We start from the raw sequence: 19,980 nt of genomic DNA, 5'->3' as shown, positions 1-19,980 counted from the left end.
TGGACACAGTACCATTTTATTTATTTATTTCTTATGTGGTGCTGAGGATCGAACCCAGGGCCTCATGTGTGCTAGGCAAGCGCTCTACCACTGAGCCACAACCTCAGCCCCCCCAACCCCCTTTTTATATTTTATTTAGCTATAGTTTCTCACTGAGTTGCTTGGGCCTCACTAGGTTGCTGAGGCTGGCTTTGAAATCACAATCTCCTGCCCCAGCCTCCTGAGTGACTGGGATTATAGGCGTGCACCACTGTACCTAGCCTCCTAGCCTGATTATTTCTTATCACAGATTTTTCAGAACTACAGCCCAGAACAGAGTCAGAGCTCAGTAATTGTTTAGAGTTATGACTTCACAACCACAGTCCTGTTTTGAGCCCCCCTCTAAAGGTCAGAGATAAGGAAGTGGCCAGTTTCCTTCCTCCTTTCTCCTTGATTATCCTTCTTAGTTCACCTTCAAGAACATCAAGCCATCTAGGCCCTGACTTGTGTTAACCCCAACAGAGAGGAAAGAAGGGAGAGAAATAGAAGATCTTGCACTTGAACAATTTATTGAGGAGACAGGAGAGGACTTGAGAGACAAGGCAACATCTGCCTTTCTTATTTTAGTCTGGTTTTTGAGCAAGGCTCTCTTCCTTACTCTTCCGGTGGATAAGAACCCTTTTCATTTTTATTACAGACAATGTTCCTCACAGCCCCAAATTACCTTCCAAAGCAAGAAAGAGTTAATAATTCTATTTTAATTATCATTAAAATTGGAAGCCATGCCTACAATCCCAGGGACTCAGGAGGTCAAAGCAGGAGGATTGCAAGTTCAAGGCTAGCCTCAGTGACTTAGAGAGACTTTATGTCTCAAAATAAAACATAAAAAGGGCTGGGGATGTAGATCAATGGTAAAGTGCTCCTGAGTTCAATCCACAGTAGAAAAAAAAAAGTTTTGAAAGCCATTCTTATTTAAAATCTTTGAGACTTTTATGCTTCTGGACAATAGTAGGCATTCTTAGAATTTGTGAAATTGACAGCTTAATCATGCCTATGAACATCCTATGACAAGTTACATGTCCGTGAAAATATCCAGTTGAGAAGATGCAATAAAAGTCATAATGCTTTCCCTAATCTAAGGCGTAATGCTTTCCTTAATCTAGGGCATAATGCTTTCCTTAATCTAGGGCATAATGCTTTCCTTAATCTAGGGCATAATGCTTTCTTTAACCTGACTGCTTCAATGATGGTGCAGATTGAATTCAGAGACATGACCCATGACCCATGTGATCGTTTGTCATTTTTGCCTCTGGAAGATCAAGGTGTCACCTGGTGATGAAATTTATAGGCTGCCTGTTAATGTGTGACTTTAGTAGGCAAAAGACATATTTCCTTTTAAATGGTAATAGGTAGCATAATTTTTAAATTTAAGGTCTTAGTAATTCACAAATTTATGTCCTGCGTATAGAAGTTTACCTGGAAGAATTCAGGGGTTTGTGTGTACTGGGAAGAGAGATAGAGTGCTAAGTCAGAGAAAAAGGAATTATTTAGGGGGGATTAAGATAGGAAAAGGCCAGGTGCAGCAACCTATGTGTGAAGTCCCAGCGACTCTGGAGTCTGAGGCACAAGTCTGATCACAAGTTCAAAGCCAGCTTTGGCAATTTAGTGAGACACTATCTCAAAATTTAAAAAATTTTTAAAGGTCTGAGGATGTAGTTCTGTGGTTAAAGTGCCCCTGGGATCAATCCCCAGTATCAATAAAAAATTAAAAAAAATAAAAAATAAAAAAAAAAGGAAAGGAAAAGACTAGGAATAAGAAGAGATCTGAGTTACTAAACTTGGGGCAAGATCAACGTAAGACCCTAGCACCTCAAAAAAATAATAATAATAACAATAACCAGGGTAAGACAAAATTACTGCAGTAAAATTAAATTATGAACAATGAGAGAAGGACAATTTGTGGTCTTCAAAATACTGCTTAGATTCCAAACCTATGCCAAAGCCCAACTGCAATGCACCAAAATATTATTGATAGCACAGGAGACCTAGGCGTGGGTAGGCAAGTCCAGCTGGCAATTGTTTGGCTTCTCCCTGCAACCCCTAACCCTTAACCCTGACCATCTATGAATTCTGGACTAGAGTTTTAGCTGATTGGTCCCACTGATTCTAAGGAACCATCTTGTCACTAGAAGTTTATCAGTTACATTGACATCCAACTATTAATAATTATCACAAAGAACAACAAAATATGAACAACTGTCACTATAAAATACACACACACTGGCAACAAAAATAACTGGGCTATTTATATGCTCAGTCCCAAATGGACTACATCTTAAACCTTACTTTTATTTTTTTTACATTTTTGTCACTCCTTTCATTAATTTCCCCTTATAGTTTCAAAGTTTGGGTTATGTCTGAGTTAAAGATGGCTAACTGCCACCCAGTCGTACAGAGCAGAGGACTGACTGTTATAGAGAAATAGGGAAGTGTGAAAAGGAAGAGCAGCATCTCATCTTTGGCTAACTAATAGTCGAAGCAAAGTCTGAGACGGGCCCCAGGAACACAGTCGTGATTCAGGTGACTTGCAAGAGCATCACAAAGTCATCTGCAGCTCTGGAAGATGGGTGCTTAGGCACCTAGGGTGAAATGAAACAAAGTATGAATTCGCATGCTGGAGAGCTCAAGGCTCTGGATGGTTGAAGGATTAATGCTGTTACTTTTGGAGGGAGTGCTGCCCAGTGACCCCAAGGCTAAGGTGGAGGCTGGTCGTGAGAATCAGGGTGGACATCCCAGGAAAAGGAAAGTATGTACAATTCCTTTCTTGAACTTTTTTTTTTTTTTTTTTTTTTTTTTTTTTTTTTTTTTTTTTTGCGGTGCCTTGTGCTTGCAAGGCAAGCACTCTACCAATTGGGCTATATCCCCACCCCACCCCCTTTCTTGAACTTTTAATGAATATATTAAAGGAATCTACTTTCTGCTAAAATGTGAGTACTCTCCTTCTAGAAATATCTGGACAACACCGCTTTGTGTTAAGATGTGGTCTTCTATGTTATGTTGCCAAGAGATCTTTCCAACCTATCTAGCTACGAGAAGCCCAAGCCAATTTGCTTTTATGAAAAGCATTCATAGCAGGGCAGGGAACACAAGCAAAGACAGATCATCCGAAACAAGCTGTAAATTCATTTTTAAAACATGACAAGTAGCGCAATTCTGCAGCTATCATCTGGATGACCTTGTACATGTTCCCAAAGTCAGCACTTCATTCTCCTCCACTCTAAACAGAATCATGGTAGAGCTCTGGGTTTGTGGCTCTGGGTTTGGGGTTCAAATTAAATGAACTGAGATATAAAAGCACTCATCATTGTTAATTGATGTTAGCACCATTCCTTTTGGGAGAGAACCAGTCCTCAGTTGTTCTGGTCTTTATTTTGTTAGGAAGGACAGCTTTATGTTCCAGGTTGCTTTATAAACAGACAAATGTGTTATATAGATAAGACACCCTGCCCAGGCAACTTAGATTTTGTGTGTATATGTTTGTGTGTGTGTGTGTGTGTGTGTGTGTGTTATTTTTTTCTTCTCTTTAGTGAAATGGCCAGGTACTGTCCTCAGCCTTGGGCTTCCTGTAGGGACAATGTAGATCAGCACTACCTTTACAGGGATGAGAACCGGACCACCTGCCACAATGAGAGACTCACAGTGGCACTCTGGTACAGAACCAACTGAAACTTGGAAAGTTTCTATGTTCAACACCCATGACGTGACCAATCCAGTGCAACTGACAGACGCGAATGGGTTAGCCGGTGATGCCAGGTCATTTAATGAAGTCTTCGCGTGATCCCAGCCAAAGGTTGCTGAACACGTGCTCCGGTGCCTCCTGCCTGTGTTCCTTCCCCTTCTGTTTAGCTTATTCTGCTGCGAAGTAAATCCCGTTTTTGCGTGTGTCCCTTGGAGGGTGATATGCATCAGCAGCAGATTCTCTTATCCTCTCCACCCAGGTTTGTAACTTCACACGCCCAATAATTATCCTTCCTTGATTTTGAGGGAGATAAAGTATCTCCACTTCAGCCATTCTATAGAAAGTTCCCTTTGAGTCAGAGAGGAGTCGCCTGGAAGGAAGGATTACCCAAGCTGTACAGTAAGTACACTTTGCACTTTTATGACTTTAAGGAAAATCTGACCAAGGATTTTGTCGTAAATCACAGAAACAAAAGGACACTAATCTGAACCCAACAGGGACGGTCCCAACAATCAGCCAAATCTGACTTTTTGCTGAAAGGGGACTGTGAATGTGGATTTAGGTGTTAGTTTCATCATAGAATACTTGGCTTCAATCTTAAATGGAAAATAAGGACCCCGAAACTGAGTGAGCTGGAGAACTGAAATGGAGAGAAGTCAGAGTAGACTTGAACTCCGCACCCTAGTCAGCAGGACTACTGGACTCCTGTCCACCATAGAATGGGCAGGAAGGTAGCTATTTGGAGGCCAAGGAATGTTGATGTGTGCTGTATACCCAGATTTTTTCTTTTCATTTTAATTTATTACCAAATAAATTATTTATTGTGAAATAAACAAATGCATGCGCTTACCCACATATTTGACATATAGGTGGAAAAGTACCTAAGTTCAACACTTGGATTTAACAGATGATTATCAAGTACACACACAGGTGGCCCCTCTTGATTTCTATGGTTAACACATCTTTGTTTTTCTTTATCATTTTGCCGCCTATGGATCCCCAGACAGTCTGGACTAGTTTTGCATGATCCTGAGTCGCACATAAGTGGCATGTACTTTTCTGAAGATGGGTCTTTTCTACTCTGTATGGTGCTTGTAATAAGGTCTGTTTGGCACCCAAGGCTGTGGGAACTTGGCGTCACCTCTCTCTTCATTTTGTCGGTGCCATGGGAAGGCAGTGGCCCCACATTTTGTTTCTTTTAGCATCTCACCTTTACTAATGAATTGAGTCGTTTTTCATGTTTATTGCCATTCAGATACGCCCCCTTTGGTTTTTGCAATGTGGTAGTTCAAGATTTTGCCTTCTACTTTATTGTGTTGTCTTTTTCATATTGATTTGTCAAAGTTATTCTACATTCTGAATAATACAACCATTCTGGAGACATGCATTGAAAATACCTTTTCCTATTCCTGGGGATTCCTCTCATTCTATTAAATTGTGTCTTTCTCTTTTTTTGGCACTGGGGAATGTATCCAGGGGCACTCAACCACTGAGCCACATCCCCAGCCATTTTTTGTATTTTATTTAGAGACAGGGTCTCACTGAGTTGCTTAGGGCCTCTCTAAGTTGCTGAGGCTGACTTTGAACTCACAATCCTCCTGCCTCAGCCTCCCAAGCTTCTGGGTTCACAGTCATGTGTCACTGTGCCCAGCTCTTTTTTTTTTAAATTTAAACCTTTTTTTTAATTTTTAGGGACTGCATTTGGATTCATTGTACACAAATGGAGTACAACTTTTAATTTCTATGGTTGTGTATGATGTAGATTCATACCATCTGTGTAATCATACATGTACACAGGGTAATACTGTTTCATTCTACTATCTTTCCGTCCCCCACCCTCTTCCTCCCCATTTTCCTCTACACCATCCAACGTTCCTTCATTCTTCTCTTCCTCCCATTATGTATCGGCATCCACTGCACCCAGCTCTTAATAGTGTCTTTTAGAAAAACAATTTCTAAATCTTAATATGACCCAATTTATCAATTCTGTCCTTTGTAATTAGTGTTCTCTAAATCCTCCAAAGTCATGACCATGTTCTCTGTCTTCCTCTAAAAGCTTCTGTTGATTTAACTTTCATGTTTAGAACTACAATCCATCTATAATTAATTTCGAAAATGGTAAAAGGTATATATCGAGAAACAGTTTTTCTTGTGAATATCCAGTTCACCCAATATGCTCTGTTGGACAAACCATGCTTTCCACCTTGCTCTGCAGCACCACCGTGATCATAAATCCAGTGACCAGGTGTGTGGCATTACTCTGCCATGTCAGGTGGAGATCACCTTGATGAGGAGGAAGCTTCAAAGTGCACTTCAAGGCAAGTCCTTTCAGAGACCAAGCGAAGCAGTCTGAGTCACAGCTTTACTCAGTCAATGAAAACACAAAGTGAGGCGCAAAAGGAAAGAGAAGAGGGAATGGATTGAAATCGTTCTCTTTTACTTTTTTTGTTTTAGTGTATTATAGTTATACATAACATGTGTTTCCTTTCGACATAATTATACAAGCATTGACTCTAATTTGCTCCAATTCAGTCCCCAGTTACTTTGCCTTTCCCTCCCTCCTCTCTCCCCTGTTCCCTTTCCTCTACTGGGCTTTCTTCTATTTATTCATAGGATTTTTTTTTAATTAGTGCTTTATAGATATGCATAAGGGTCCAGGTCACTGTGGCATATGCATACATACTCTCACCATAGTTTGGTCAGTATTCTTCCACCCCTCCTCCCTGGTCTCAGCCCCTCCCTCGTCTCATCCCCCTCCCTCCTCCTCAGGCCCCTTCCTCTACTCCACGCCCCCATCTTTCTTCCTTTTTCATGGAATCCCCACCACTTTCCCCCCTTATTTTGGTCTAGCTTCCTCACAGGAGAGGAAAGAACTACGGAACGCTTTGTGAATTTGCATGTCACCCTGGAACGGGGGCCAGCTCATCTTCTCTATATCCTTTCAGTTCTGGTATGTGTGCTGCCAAAGTAAGCGTGTGAATAAAATTTGAGCCAAGGAAGAAATTGGAAAGTGGGTGAGGGATGGCCTGGACCCCCACACTACCCCATTCCTAATCCCGGTTCCTACAGCTTCTCTTGGTTCCTCTCTCCTCTCCCTTGCCTTTCCTTTCTTCATTATCTTTTTTTTTTTTTTTTTTCCATATTTTCCATCTTCCAACAGTATGTGCAGAAAGAAGAAAATCACAGTCAGACACAGTGGCACACGCCTGTAATCCCAGCGACTGGGGAAACCGCGGCAGGAGGATTTACAAATTCAAAGCCAGCCTTAACAATTTAGCAAGACTCTCAGCAATTTAGCAAGATCCTGTCTCAAAATAAAAATTAAAAAGGCTGGGGAAGCAGCTCAGGGGTGAAGCACCGCTGGATTCAACCCCCAGTACCGACAGATCAATAAAAAAATATTCCAAAAACTGCACTTAGTAGCTTTGGAATAAAAAAGAGAAAACTATAGTGACAATAATTTTTAAGACACCAAAAACAAAGTAATGATCTTTTAAAAATTGCAGCTTTGTCATTCAGTCAGATTTCCTCACAGCGAGAGGTCCAGAGCCTTGGAAGCCCCAACAGTGCAACTCTGCAGGAGTCTCACTGGAACCACATGCAAATGACCTAGCTCACTGTTATCAGTAAGCAATGCCGTCAAGCTGGGAGAAACCACCAAGATTTCTTGGACCCCCGGATACAAACCAATACTATTAATTCATTTTGTATGCCTTTTAGAGAGGGTCAATGACAAGTTAGAACTGCAGCCAAACGGCTCAGGTGAATCCCAGTCTCCCGGAATAAACTGTCAGTGTGCACATTAAGTGTAATTTTAGTGTTGAAGTGGATTTAAGAGGGAACCCAAGCTGTCCTGCTGGTTTTAGTACACACATAGTCCTAAGGCGTATGACAGTAACAGCAGTACAGAGCGGGGAGTGGAGCCGTGTGGTGGTGAAGGGTCTGTACTTTACTGGAATTAAGCTAATGTTACTCCGAAGTAGAATATGATAAGTTCAGATTCATGTTGTAATACCTAAAGCACCACCAAGAAAATTACTCATAAAATGTAGTTAAACATAAACACAAAATACAGTCTGTAAAAAATAAAACTAAAAGAAAACATAAACACAAGAAGAAAACCATACACTAGAAAATACATACTTACCATAAAGGAGGCGGTAAAGGAAGATAAATGGATTAAAAACAAAACTTACAAAAAACACAAATAACAAAATGTCAGGTGTAAATCTATCCAGATCAATAATGACATTATGGTGGATCAATAAAACAGGTTAATATAAAAAATAATAATGATATTAAATGTGAATGGATCAAATATTCAAATCAAGTCAGAAATCATCATTAAAAACTGGATTAAAATACAATTATATTCTCTGTACAAGAAACACACTATAGTTTCAAAGACACATATAGACTGAAAATAAGAGACTGGAAAAAGATACACCATGAGAACAGTACCTAAAAAAGAGCTAGAGTCACATGCTACTAATGGGCAAAACAGATCTGGGACAAAATATGTTACAAGAAGCAAAGAAAAAATTTTATAAGAGAAGGGCCAATTGATCAGGGACAGTTAAGAATTCCAAGCATACACTTATGTATGGAAGAGCTCCCAAATTCTATACAGTAAAAATTGACAGAATTGAAGGGGAAAATACACAATTCTTCAATAACAGAGACTTCAGTATCTACTATCAATAATAGACACAACAGCTAGACTGAAAAATCAGCAAGAATAAAGAAAACTTAAAGAACATGATCCACCCAGTTTGCCTGATTGACATCTCTGAAGCGCTCTACCCAAGGACAATCAAACACATATGCCTCTCAAGCACACATAGCATACTCTCTAGGGTATGCTAGGCCATGGAACAAATCTCAGTAAGTTTAAAAGGATCTAAACCATGCGAAATATATCCTCTAACTACAGCAAAATTAAATTAGAAATCAACAAAAGAAGGACATTTGGAAAATCCACAAATATTTGAAAGTTTAATGCACCCTTTCAAATAACTCACAGTTCAAAGAATATGTCACAAAGGAAATTAACCAAATATTTATTTGTTCATTTGTTTAGTGCTGGAGATCTAACCTAGGACCTCACCTACACAATGCAAGCACTCTACCACTGATGTGTATCCCCAGCCCTTAACCAAGCAGAAGAAAAACATCCACAACACATTACTGGTAAATGGTGCTTAGGGGAAAGTTATAGTTAAAAATGCCTATATCAGAAAAAAAAAAAAAAAAAGGTATCAAATCAATAACAAAATTTTATTCCTTAATAAACTAAAAAAAGAATGGCAAACTAAGCACACATTTTATTTAATTATTTTTCTTTCTGTTTCTGTTTAGACATGGAAAGAATTTATCATGCAGAATTACTGAAATGAGAATCAGTGAAATAATATCTCCATTATGTATTCTTAATTCTCCAACTTCAACTTTTTTTTTTTTTTATTCACAGGGTTACTGGAGTATAATTGACTTAATAAGCATATCCCACTCTAAATGATAAAAATGTAACCAAGATAAAACTGGGATTAAGACTAGGGAGATTAGTGAGGCCCTAAGCAATTTAGTGAAAACCTGTCTCAAAATTTTAGAAAAGTATGTGTTGGGAGACTGGGAATGTAGCTCAGTGGTAAAGTGCCCCTTGTCTCCAGTACCAAAAAAAAAAAAAAAACCAACCCCCAAAAATAGATTAGAGAGATAATGTATAAGATTAATTATAACATATTCAGACAAAAAAAATTAAGAGTGTAAGATGGAAAATAAGATAAGATGAAAATAGCATAGGAATAAATGTTTCACTAGAAATTGCAATTATGTTTGGGGAAACATTAAGAAAGTCTTATTCTTTATTTTACTCTTTTGGTTGTGATCATGTGTGTAAACTCTGATAACCATTAACTTTTTCCAAACTTAATGTCTGAAAGACTCATAAGATTAACCTAAATATTTACCTTATTAAGCCAACCTATGAAGCTTTAATGGGGAACTAAGTACACATTTTGCTATCTTTAATATGACATTAGAATAAGGATATAACTTTATTCCTTTTTTTAAAAAAAGCAAGCCAGACATCCCATCAATATTCAAATAATTATCTTTTCCATATCTATTTGAAATGCCACAATAATCATACATTAACATGCCAGTAGAACATAATTTCTCCCACATTTAAAAACTAACTCACTAAATGCCCTAAAAAAGTGGAGTTGTATCAAAATGATTTTCTAAGATCATCCCATTTGCAAAACAAGTCATTGAATAATGGAAATTGGTTGTTACATTCCAAAGCACTAGAGATGGTGTGATCTGCCCCATTGGACAAATGAGTGATACCTGGAACATTCACTTAAGGGCTGAATAAAAATTTTCAAAAGATGTGTAGCATGAACAAGCAGAGGTCTGATGGGCAAACAGAATCAAGAGAAGTCAGGGTGTGGTTTGTTGTTTAGAATACAAAACTTGGAGAACACCTTCATGGCATCTTTCCACACACCTCAAAGGTATAAAAGATCCTGGTTCAACCTGAGCACTTGGCTTCACACCTGATACCCAGGAGTCTCCAATTTCCACCAACGGTTTGTGTGTATCCTTTTTCTCGTGGGGATTCTTTCACCTTTTGATCAAATATTGTACCTATTCAGCACTTGTTCTCTCTGCATCTGTATTCTGTCCCCTGTCTATATCTCTAGTCAAGCAGCCTCTCTATTAAGAGGATGAGCAGATTGCTGAAAATAATAACGGAATAATGACAAGGGACAGAAGCAAATGCAATTCATTAAAAAGTAGAAAGGAATGATGACAAGATTTTGGTGAAAATAAATTATACCGAAAATATGATCTGGGAAAACCATTACATGAGGATGTATCTGACACTGAAGAGGATGCATGAGGCTCTCTCAGGTCAATGCAACTTTTCTAAAAGGTGGTGAAATCTCTGCATCTGCTCCAACCCTAGTGGCTTTGCCCACTAATACTACAAAGAGTGTTATCTGAACTTGCACTTATTTTGTGGGGGTTTGTTGTTTGAATCTTCATTGAAGGAACCTTGGGGAACATCACACTCACACACACACACACACACACACACACGTCATATATATCAAGTTAGATATCTATACATAAGATATATATATCATGATAGCTATCTAACATCATATATATGATGTCATATATGTCTTATATGATGTATATATCATATATATAACTTGAAGATATATATATGCGTGTGTGTGTGTGTGTGTGTATGTCTCTAAGATTCTCTATTCAGAAAGACACTAAATTAGAAACATTTTACCTCTTTTATATCTAACAACAGTCCTACTTCAATACTGTATTATAAATCCTGAGGTGCTTGGTAACAAATAGCAAAAATTAGATATGATCCTCTGCACAAAAGGAAATTGTGTGCATTCATTTCAGGCTGGATCCCGCTAGCAGCTATGTCTGAAGTCAATCTCAACTGGATCAGCGAACATCAGCTACGACGCCTAGATGAAATGCTCATTGTCGTTGATGAAGATGATAAGGTCATTGGTGTGGACACCAAGAGGAACTGCCATTTGAATGAGAACATCGAGAAAGGTGGCACACGGGTTTCTTTGTTAATTTTGCAAGATTTTCTCATTTTTTTTTCTCACCTGAGAGAGTTGGAGGTGGGGAAAATCTGGGCTTTTTGCATGAGGAGGCCACAAGGTCACCTTGTACTTTAATTGCTTGTCAGCTTTGGGAGATGATTCTGAGGTGCCCGCTTGGACAGAGTCTGCTCAGCCCAAGTGTCAGCAGAGTCCTGAGCATCTAGACAGCTGTGCACTCTCTTGTAAAACCCAGTTTGGGCACGATTTAGTTCAGAGAGCCTCCCACCTTCTGTATTTGATCAGGTCCTCATTCCACCCCATCCTCAGTGACGTCTGATCATCCAGGTTCATCTTGAGAAAGAACCGTATCAATCCTGTAGACCTAATCCGAACTCCTCTCGCCCCAGATGTCCCTGCTAGTAATCTTCCTTGGGCCTACCTCCACTCTGCTTCTTAGCTATAAATTTCCACCTGCCCATGCTGATTTCAGAGTTGACACCAGGTCTACACTGAGATCTGTTCTCCCCTCCACAAGAGTTGCAAATCAAATCTGTTTTTCTCAATTTAACTACCTTCCAGCTCTGGTTTTCTCTGAAAGACTAAACTTTTACTTTGAGTTTCACCTTGTCAAACAAGTTTTAATTAGCTAGAGGTTCCAGATGTCCATTTAGGCAACTGCATGTCCCTTGCCCTACTCAAGTGCCATATTGTAGACGTTATTTAGACGAGACACAGACTGAGGACAGAACAGACAACTATTGCAGGGACTCCACGTGTCACTCATGGTCTTGGGCTTTGTCCTCTCAGGGCTGCTGCACCGAGCCTTCAGCGTGGTTTTATTCAACACGGAGAAGAAAGTCCTAATCCAGAAGCGATCAGACACCAAGCTTACTTTTCCTGGTGAGTCCATTCATTGAACCTATGACTTCAGAGAACCTTTCCATGTAATCTGACCTGGAGGAATCTGGAACATGACTTATCTGCATGGCCAGATGATACTTCAGATGATAGCTCACCCTGGAGGAAATTATAGACCTATGCTAACCAGGCTGATATTTCTTCAGTGGGCTGGGTTTTTGTTTTTTAATTAAGTTTCTAGTTGGGGATTTGGATTTTTTTCCTTTTATTTTGTTGGCTGTGTAAAGCTATTTAAATGCAGAAGAACTTATCTAAGTCTAAGGAACCGGACTAAAATAAATAATATTTAAGCATAAAATTAAAAAGATAATGACATAAATTATTATCCTACTATCCAAATCTTAAGAGTGAATTTTTCTCTACTTTCTAAGATTATAACAAAAGTAGAAACAGCCCTTTATAATCGAGGATAGCATTTACATCAGCTGCGGTCATTTAAAACGTATTAGCATGAATTGTTCCCAAATTTTCAAAATGTCACCCTGCCTGACCCATGGAAAGTGGATGGAGTCCCCGCAGAGAAGACCGTAGCAATGAAAGATCCATTTTTTCCTTAGTTCTTTCTCTGAGGTTCACTGGATACATCTTAGTCATTCCCCAAACCATCTCTGAATTTGCTGGGTAAGTTTGGTTCTGCTATGAAGCCAACTAAGTTTGTCTCAGAAAAATTTAGGAGCTGTTAAGTTAGAAGCATAACAGCATGTAGATCACACTTCTGTCTAAGATTTCATGTGGAGGACAATGACACTCTCAGGTTACAGAGTCCAGTTTTTGTATTTCCAAGGGTATTTTCTGTTTTCCCCACATTCCTCCAAAGTGACCCAAGGAAGTGTTCAGTGTCTGAAGAGCTAGATGGGATAGAGAGATTTAGTGAGGGGAGAGCTACCCTCACCAGACAAGCTATCGTTGTTACCTGGGTAAAGGACATGGTACCTTTTGCTAAGAAAACTTGGTCAGCCAGGAGTGATGGCATATACCTGTAATCCCAGTGACTCAGGAGGCCAAGGAAGGAGAATCACAAGTTCGAAGCCAGTCTAAATCATTTAGTGAGACCCTAAGCAACTTAGAGAGATCCTGTCTCAAAATAAAAGAATACAAATGGGAATGTGGCTTAGTGGTTAAGCAGTCCTGGATTCAATCCCAGTACCAAAACCGGAAAACTTTGTCAAAGGTTATAGCCTAAATTCTTTCTGTAAAACTGCTTGTGAATTCCCCAGTACCACAAAAAACAAAAAACAAAAAAACTGCTTGTAAGCTGTCCTTCCGTAAGAAAGAAAGAAGACTCCCTCACTAGCCTGTGAAGTCCATGAAATAGACCGGCAGTAGACAGATGAACAGGGAAAACACATTCTAATTATATGCATGTGCTTGGGAACCCCATGAAATATGAAGAAGAGCCAAATGATGCGGTTCCTAAAGTATCCTGAACTGCAGAATGGAAGAGGGGCAGGGGACTTCTCTGGGGAAGTGGGACAAGTGATAGGAAGTGGGACAGTATAGGAAGGTGTCATATGGGGAAATGAAGACTGCCTGGTGATGCAGATATAAAAGCTTCCCAGGTAAGAAGAGATCCCAGGGAGGAACTGTCAGAATAGGTGCTGCCTGTGACACAGCTGTCTGGGTGGGGAGCCCTCCCGTTTCTGCTGTGATCCTCCCTGGTGGATCTTTCCAAAGCATTTTACGGACTCCCTGGGAGAAGATTTATAATGTTGCTTTCATCTTCTCTAGACAGAGAGGGCAAGTTCAGAGCAAGCCCCTTCCTCTACTTTCTCTTCTCCAGGTGCTCTGGGTTTGGAGTCCAAAGCAGCAGTGGTGGCGTTTCCCGATCTCCTAGTCCTGCCGTCATATTTTGGGGTGGTGTGTTCCAGGCCCAACACTCCCACATATGCCGTTACATCCCCAGCGAGGACCCACCCACGCCACACACTTGCACTCACCTCTTCTTGCTCTTGAATGGGATTTCAGATACGTGGTGGGACTTAAATCTGCAGGAGAGCCGCTCCTGGTCCTGAGACGTGCTCGGAGAGTGCAACAGGGCGTGTGGGTGCGCATCCGCGGCAGGCGGCAGGCGGTCGGGCTGCCTGTCTTAGGAACAGCTCTGCAGGTAGCACCCAGAGGCACCTCATCCCAACCCTCAGCCCACGGGAGCAGGGATTCAGGCTGTACCCTGAGCACCACGCAAGCCTGTGCTTCCCTCCTGCCAGGCTAATGAGGACAGATGGTGATGATTTTACCCAAAGAGTCTGTGTTTGTATTCAATAGATTCGATTTCCAGGAATAAAGTACGAGGGATATTTCCCTTGTGTGTTTCCAGGGCATTTTTCCGACTCCTGTTCTAGTCACCCGTTGTACAGCCCTGCAGAACTGGAGGAAAAGGACGCCGTGGGAGTGAGGAGGGCCGCCCTGAGACGCCTGCAGGCTGAGCTGGGGATTTCCCCGGAGCAGGTACGCACATCTGCCCAGAAACAGCAGCTCCGTCCCAGGAACTGGATCTGTGCCCTTGGCCTCCCAAAGGTGCCGTTGCAGAGGGCAGGGCTGTAGCACATTCATTTGCTCTGGGCAGGGTTGGCACGGTTCAGGAATCTGGTTTTCAGTAAACATCGAAGAAGAAATTGCACATGTGCACTAAGAGAAATGTCTAGGATCAGCCGTGACTATCAGTTATCCATTTGTTACCTTTATCTTTGAAGCCAGTAGGAGAGGGGGGATGGATATTTTCCTCACAAAGCTGGCCTGCTTTCATTGGATTTTCTGTTGTTGGGGGCGGAAGAGTCGGTTCTTCAAAATAGGACAGAGATAGGTTTGTTACACCAAAGAAACCAAAGTCAGATTATTATTCAGATTTGAGTCCACAAACGTTTAGTTAGTTAGCTCTGTCTGCTTCCTGGCTACCATAAGGTGAGCAACTTTCCTCTGCCATGCCTTTCTGCCATGATGCTACACCTCACCTTGGCCCAGAGTGATGGAGTCTGCCGACCAAGGACTGAACCTCTGAAGCCCACAGCAGTGTAGACCACTAGCAGCCTTTGCATTTCTGGTGCTGTGTTAGAAAGGTAGATACAAGGACCATTGCTCCTTAGAAACAGTTTCTAAGTGAATACACAGGGAGTCTTAGGCCCCTGGACTTAGACATACATATCACAGACAACACAGTTTCAAATGGGAAGGGCATAGCCCATGACAACAGGGACAGGAATAGGCCTGAGCAATAGCCTCTCTGGCTATTCTAGAGCAATCAAACCAAGTGCTACTGAGATGACCAATGGTTAAAAACAAGACCACACCCATAGAGTGTTCATCAGAAACCCTTGAAACACCAAAGTGTCACCTGATTACATCATCATTTTTGAGGGAAAGAATATTCATGCCACATATGGTCCCAAATATGGACCATCATCATGACATTGAGGAAACAACCTGAGAAAGATCACATCTGCCAAGGCTGATTTTCACGGAGTCCACAAGCTTTGCCCATCTGTTTTATAGCCATTCCTAGGTCTCCAAGGTGATTTTAAAAGGTGGTCTTATGCACTAAAAAATCTGCATAAAAATTGCATGAATGCATACATCTGCATAAAAATTGTGCATTGTCAAAGTGATTTGCCATTCCTTGAATCACTTTCATTTTTGTGTTAGTGTCAATAAAGTTTTCAATCTCCTCTTAAAGAAAAAAAATTTTAGCTAAAAGTAAGGTTCGGGTAATGATCACTTACCAACAGAATTTGTTTATCTCCTCCGAGGTAAACAAATTTTCTCCTTTTTTCTGCGCATGCTAGGTTTTATGCTAGTGTTATTAACATGGCATCAATTTCTGCCACAGCTTTCTGTAGAGGACATAGTGTTTATGACAAGATATCATTACAAGGCGAAATCAGATCAAATTTGGGGAGAGCATGAGGTCTGCTACCTTCTGCTGGTGAAGAAGAACGTGACTATCACTCCAGATCCCAGTGAAGTTGACAGCTGCCGCTACCTGGCCCAGGAAGAACTGGAAGAGCTCCTGGACGAGGCAGCCAGGGGCCGAGCGAGAGTCACGCCCTGGCTGAGAATCATTGCAGAGAGGTTCCTGTTTAAGTGGTGGCCTTACTTGGATGAGGTGACCCAGTTTGTGGAGCATCACAAGATCCACAGAGTGTGAGGCAGGGAAGAGAGCATCTCCAGAAAGGGCCAGACAGCAAAGGCTGTGCCCGCAGGTGGGCAGACCCTGGTTTAAATGGGAGTCTGCACCTCCATCTAAAAAGGGAAAAAGGGGATGCAATTGCTAATCATCTACGAATCACTACTTCTGATCTTTTAGTCTGCTTTGCCATGCCGAATTCATTTTCCCCTTTTGCTTCCTTTCTGCTTTTCATCTGCCTAATTGAAGTGTGGGAAATTATTGTTTTCCCCAGATGTGATTTCTAAAATTTTTTAAAGTTCAACTTAAAAATTGAGGAAAAAAGAAGAGAAAATTCCACGAAGTAGAGATCTGAAGTCAACCTTGTAGTAGCTAAATGTTGCATAACATCTTTGGGCAGGCCTTGGATGAAAGAACCAGAGGGAAGCCAAATGCAGCTATTGTCTGTTTGTCAAGCATAAAATTTGGCGAGAACCAAAATGCCTAAACTACATGTAAGCTGTCCTGCTTTAACTTGCAAGAACTGGATTAACCGTCTTCTAAGATCTACCGTGTTCACAAGTACGTTAAGTGTTTCTATATAATGCGCAATGGTCATAGCACATATTAATTGAACAAATGAATTAGGGATCCTGAAATATAGTGATTTAAAGTAGTTTCCCTCATGGAATAATTTTCACCGACTGGAAACAGACCCAAAAGCTCTGCCTGCTGTTAACCACTTTACTTTACTTGTGGGGAGAAGCTAGAGCACCCTTCTTGGAAAAACTGTTGCTCTTACATTTTATTAAATTCATTCCTGTGCTTGGAAAGCAGTGATCTGTTTTTAAGTCTGTTCTTGTGGGGTGTGGTGGTGCACAGCTATGATCACAGCCTGTTGGGTAGCTGAGGCAAGAGGGATCACAAGTTCAAGGCCAGCGAGACCCTGTCTCAAAATAAAAATAAAAAGTGCTGGGGATGTGAATCAGCTGGGGATGTGAATCAGCGCCTCTGAGGTTCAATCACCAGTTCTGGGGGAAAATGTCTATTTCCACACTCACAGGTCCTGGCCCTGAGCCCTTCAGCTCACGCCATCAAATTCATCCCTCCACCTCCAGATCAGCTCTGACACCAACACCTTTAAGTGAACAAAAGCAGCCACAGGAATTGACAGATGGGGTGAAGAGTGGGACTGGCAGTTCAGAGAAGTTGGGAACCATGGTATGAAACACAGTCTGATACAGCACGTCACCTTGCGACTTCTCGCAGGCAGGGAGATGCCAGTACCTGCTGTGGAGCTCAGAGCGGGCGTGTCATAGTGCACTCACGGATTCTGGGAATGATTTGGCACCAAAGCCCTCCGTATGGAGGGTCGAGTTTCCCTGCCTATCACCGTCTCATCCAGTGTTTGTGATTTCTGATCACAAACACTCTTGTGTCAATTCCATGACTTCTGTCCCACGTCCCATCCCACTCATGGGTATCCAGTGAGAGGCATGTTCTCTGTTCAGATGTTTTAAATTTCCTTTTCTTTTTAAAAAATATTTGTTTAGATATCGATAGTCCTTTATCATATTCATTCATTTATATGTGGTGCTGAGGAGCGAACCCAGTGCCTCACACATGCTAGGCAAGCGCTCCGCCACTGAGCCAAGACCCAGCCCCTTAAATTTCCTTTTCTCTGTAGAAAAGGAAACCCACACTCCATTTCCTAAGCCCCAATTGTTTTCTTTCCTAACCAGATAACCGCTTGTCCTTTGGGCTGTAAGGAGGGGAAATCAGGCCTTAGTGGGGGTGGTGTTCTGATTCTGTCTTTCTACAACTTCAGAACCTGACGGTGGGCCAGGATGGTTCACCGGGAACTCTGTGTTGATGCACAAGCATGTTCATGCGGAGTTTCCCAGTCTCCGCAGCCTGGAGACTGGGAAACATGACTGGGTACATGACAGTCCAGCACGCCCAGAAAACAGCCCAGGGTGCTGGCGGGCAGGGCATGTTCAAGTTCTCCCGCCATCCAGACCAGCCCTCTGCATCAGCACCTGGACCCTCTTGTTCCAAAGCCTCAGGATGAACAGAGACAAAAAACTCGCCTGAAGTGAAGGCGCAGAAGAGTAGTCTGTTTTTTCTGCCCCCAAAATAATTCCTTATTCTAATGTAATCTCAATCAAAAATTTCAAGCTTTTTATAATAATACTTACAATTTATTTGAATTGCTTTTTTGTGTGTGAGATATAGGAATCGAACCCAGGAATGCTCTGCTACTGAGCTACACCCCCAGTCCTTCTTATTTTTTATTTTGAGACGTGGTCTCTCTAAGCTGCCCAGACTGACCTGAACTTGCCATCTTCCTGCCTCGGCCTTTTGGGAAATTGGGATTACACACATGTAATCCCCTTCCTGAGGGGATTGTTCTGATATTTATTTGGAAAAATAGGTATAAAAGTGTCAGAGGCTGCGTATGAATGATGGGTTTGTTTGAGCCATCACAAGGCAGTGCATTGCTTTTCTGGGAACTCTGAGTGAAATTCCACTCACGGAGACTGCTCAGATTATGCCGACACCTGCCTTGGATCGAACAGCCCCAGGTTCAAATGCAGCGGTCAGGAGGTAGAGAGGAGGTGGGTGTAAACTGCCAAGCCCCAAACAACTTCTTTTTCCCATGATCATCCTGTTTTCCTCAAGAAGCCTGTCACACTGAAACCCTTTGATGTTCCTACCTATAAAAATAGAACACAGGCTCTTGTTCTTGGTTAGACCCGGTCTCCTTCAGAGCTGGTCTCCCTGGGATCCTGCTTTTCACTACTTTCCATAGCTTGTCTTTATTTATTAAATTTCTCATACTTTTAACATTTCTAATCTGACTCATGGCCCTAGCAGGGAGACTGCATAAATGTCAACATGGGTCGTGACATAGAAGTACAGTTAATGAATTTGAGTTGGGGGAATAAAAAGGACTTCTCTAGCCTGATATTTATGTGTACTGTGAAGTTACAATAATCCAATTGGTGCAGTATTCATCTCAGGCTGGGTATTCAGATTAATAAAACAAAATGAGAAAATCCAATCAGACTGCTCAGGAGGCTGAGGCATGCAAATTGCAAATTCGAGGCCAGCCTGGGCAACTTAGTAATAAAAAAATTTAAAAAGGCTGGGGATGTAGCTTAGTAGTAGAACACCCCTGGGTTAAATCAAAAGGACTGGGAAAAGAACAAGGGATCAAAAGGCAGGGAGGATTTTAAAAAAGACCCCGAGAATCTGTGACATACACCACCACACTGCAACGGCCATGACCTTAGCTCCCCCACTTAGAGAGCCAGGGAATGATCATCTAAAGCCTGTGCAGCAGGGGGCCAGTGTGCACAGCACTCTAGGGTGTTTGTAAGTAGTTATCTTGCATGGCTATGAGAGGGTACAGGGGCTTGGTGGTTTGGGGTGATTAATTCTGTGCAGTGTTGACTGAGGGCCCATTAGGGTGGGATTAGGGATTTTTACGCTGGCTTGTGTGGTTTGGGGTGTTGATCTGCACAGGGTTGACTGGGGGTGATTAGGGCGGGTTGTTTGTTCTGAATGTGTCCTGTTGGGAGAGAGGGTAACATTAAGTTTGCAAGAAATGGATCACTGTGACTCTGGGTGGCCAGGTTAGGATATGAGCTTCC

The 19,980-nt window shown here is 41.6% G+C and overlaps 1 protein-coding gene across 1 annotated transcript; it reads left to right on the top strand.

Moving 5' to 3' along the window:
• Nucleotides 1–11,175: 11,175 nt before the first annotated feature.
• LOC306641436 (isopentenyl-diphosphate delta-isomerase 2-like) lies at nucleotides 11,176–16,366 on the top strand (the record flags this gene model as incomplete). The annotated part of the gene is made up of 4 exons (XM_079106492.1): nucleotides 11,176–11,317; nucleotides 12,118–12,210; nucleotides 14,543–14,673; nucleotides 16,049–16,366. The coding sequence occupies 4 exons, from the start codon at nucleotides 11,176–11,178 to the stop codon at nucleotides 16,364–16,366; spliced, it is 684 nt and encodes a 227-aa protein (XP_078962618.1).
• Between the last annotated feature and the right edge of the window lie 3,614 nt (nucleotides 16,367–19,980).

Source organism: Sciurus vulgaris (genome assembly GCF_902686455.1).
Source record: "Sciurus vulgaris genome assembly, chromosome: 12".
NCBI lineage: Eukaryota > Metazoa > Chordata > Mammalia > Rodentia > Sciuridae > Sciurus > Sciurus vulgaris.
This window is presented reverse-complemented; position numbering and strand designations above follow the sequence as displayed.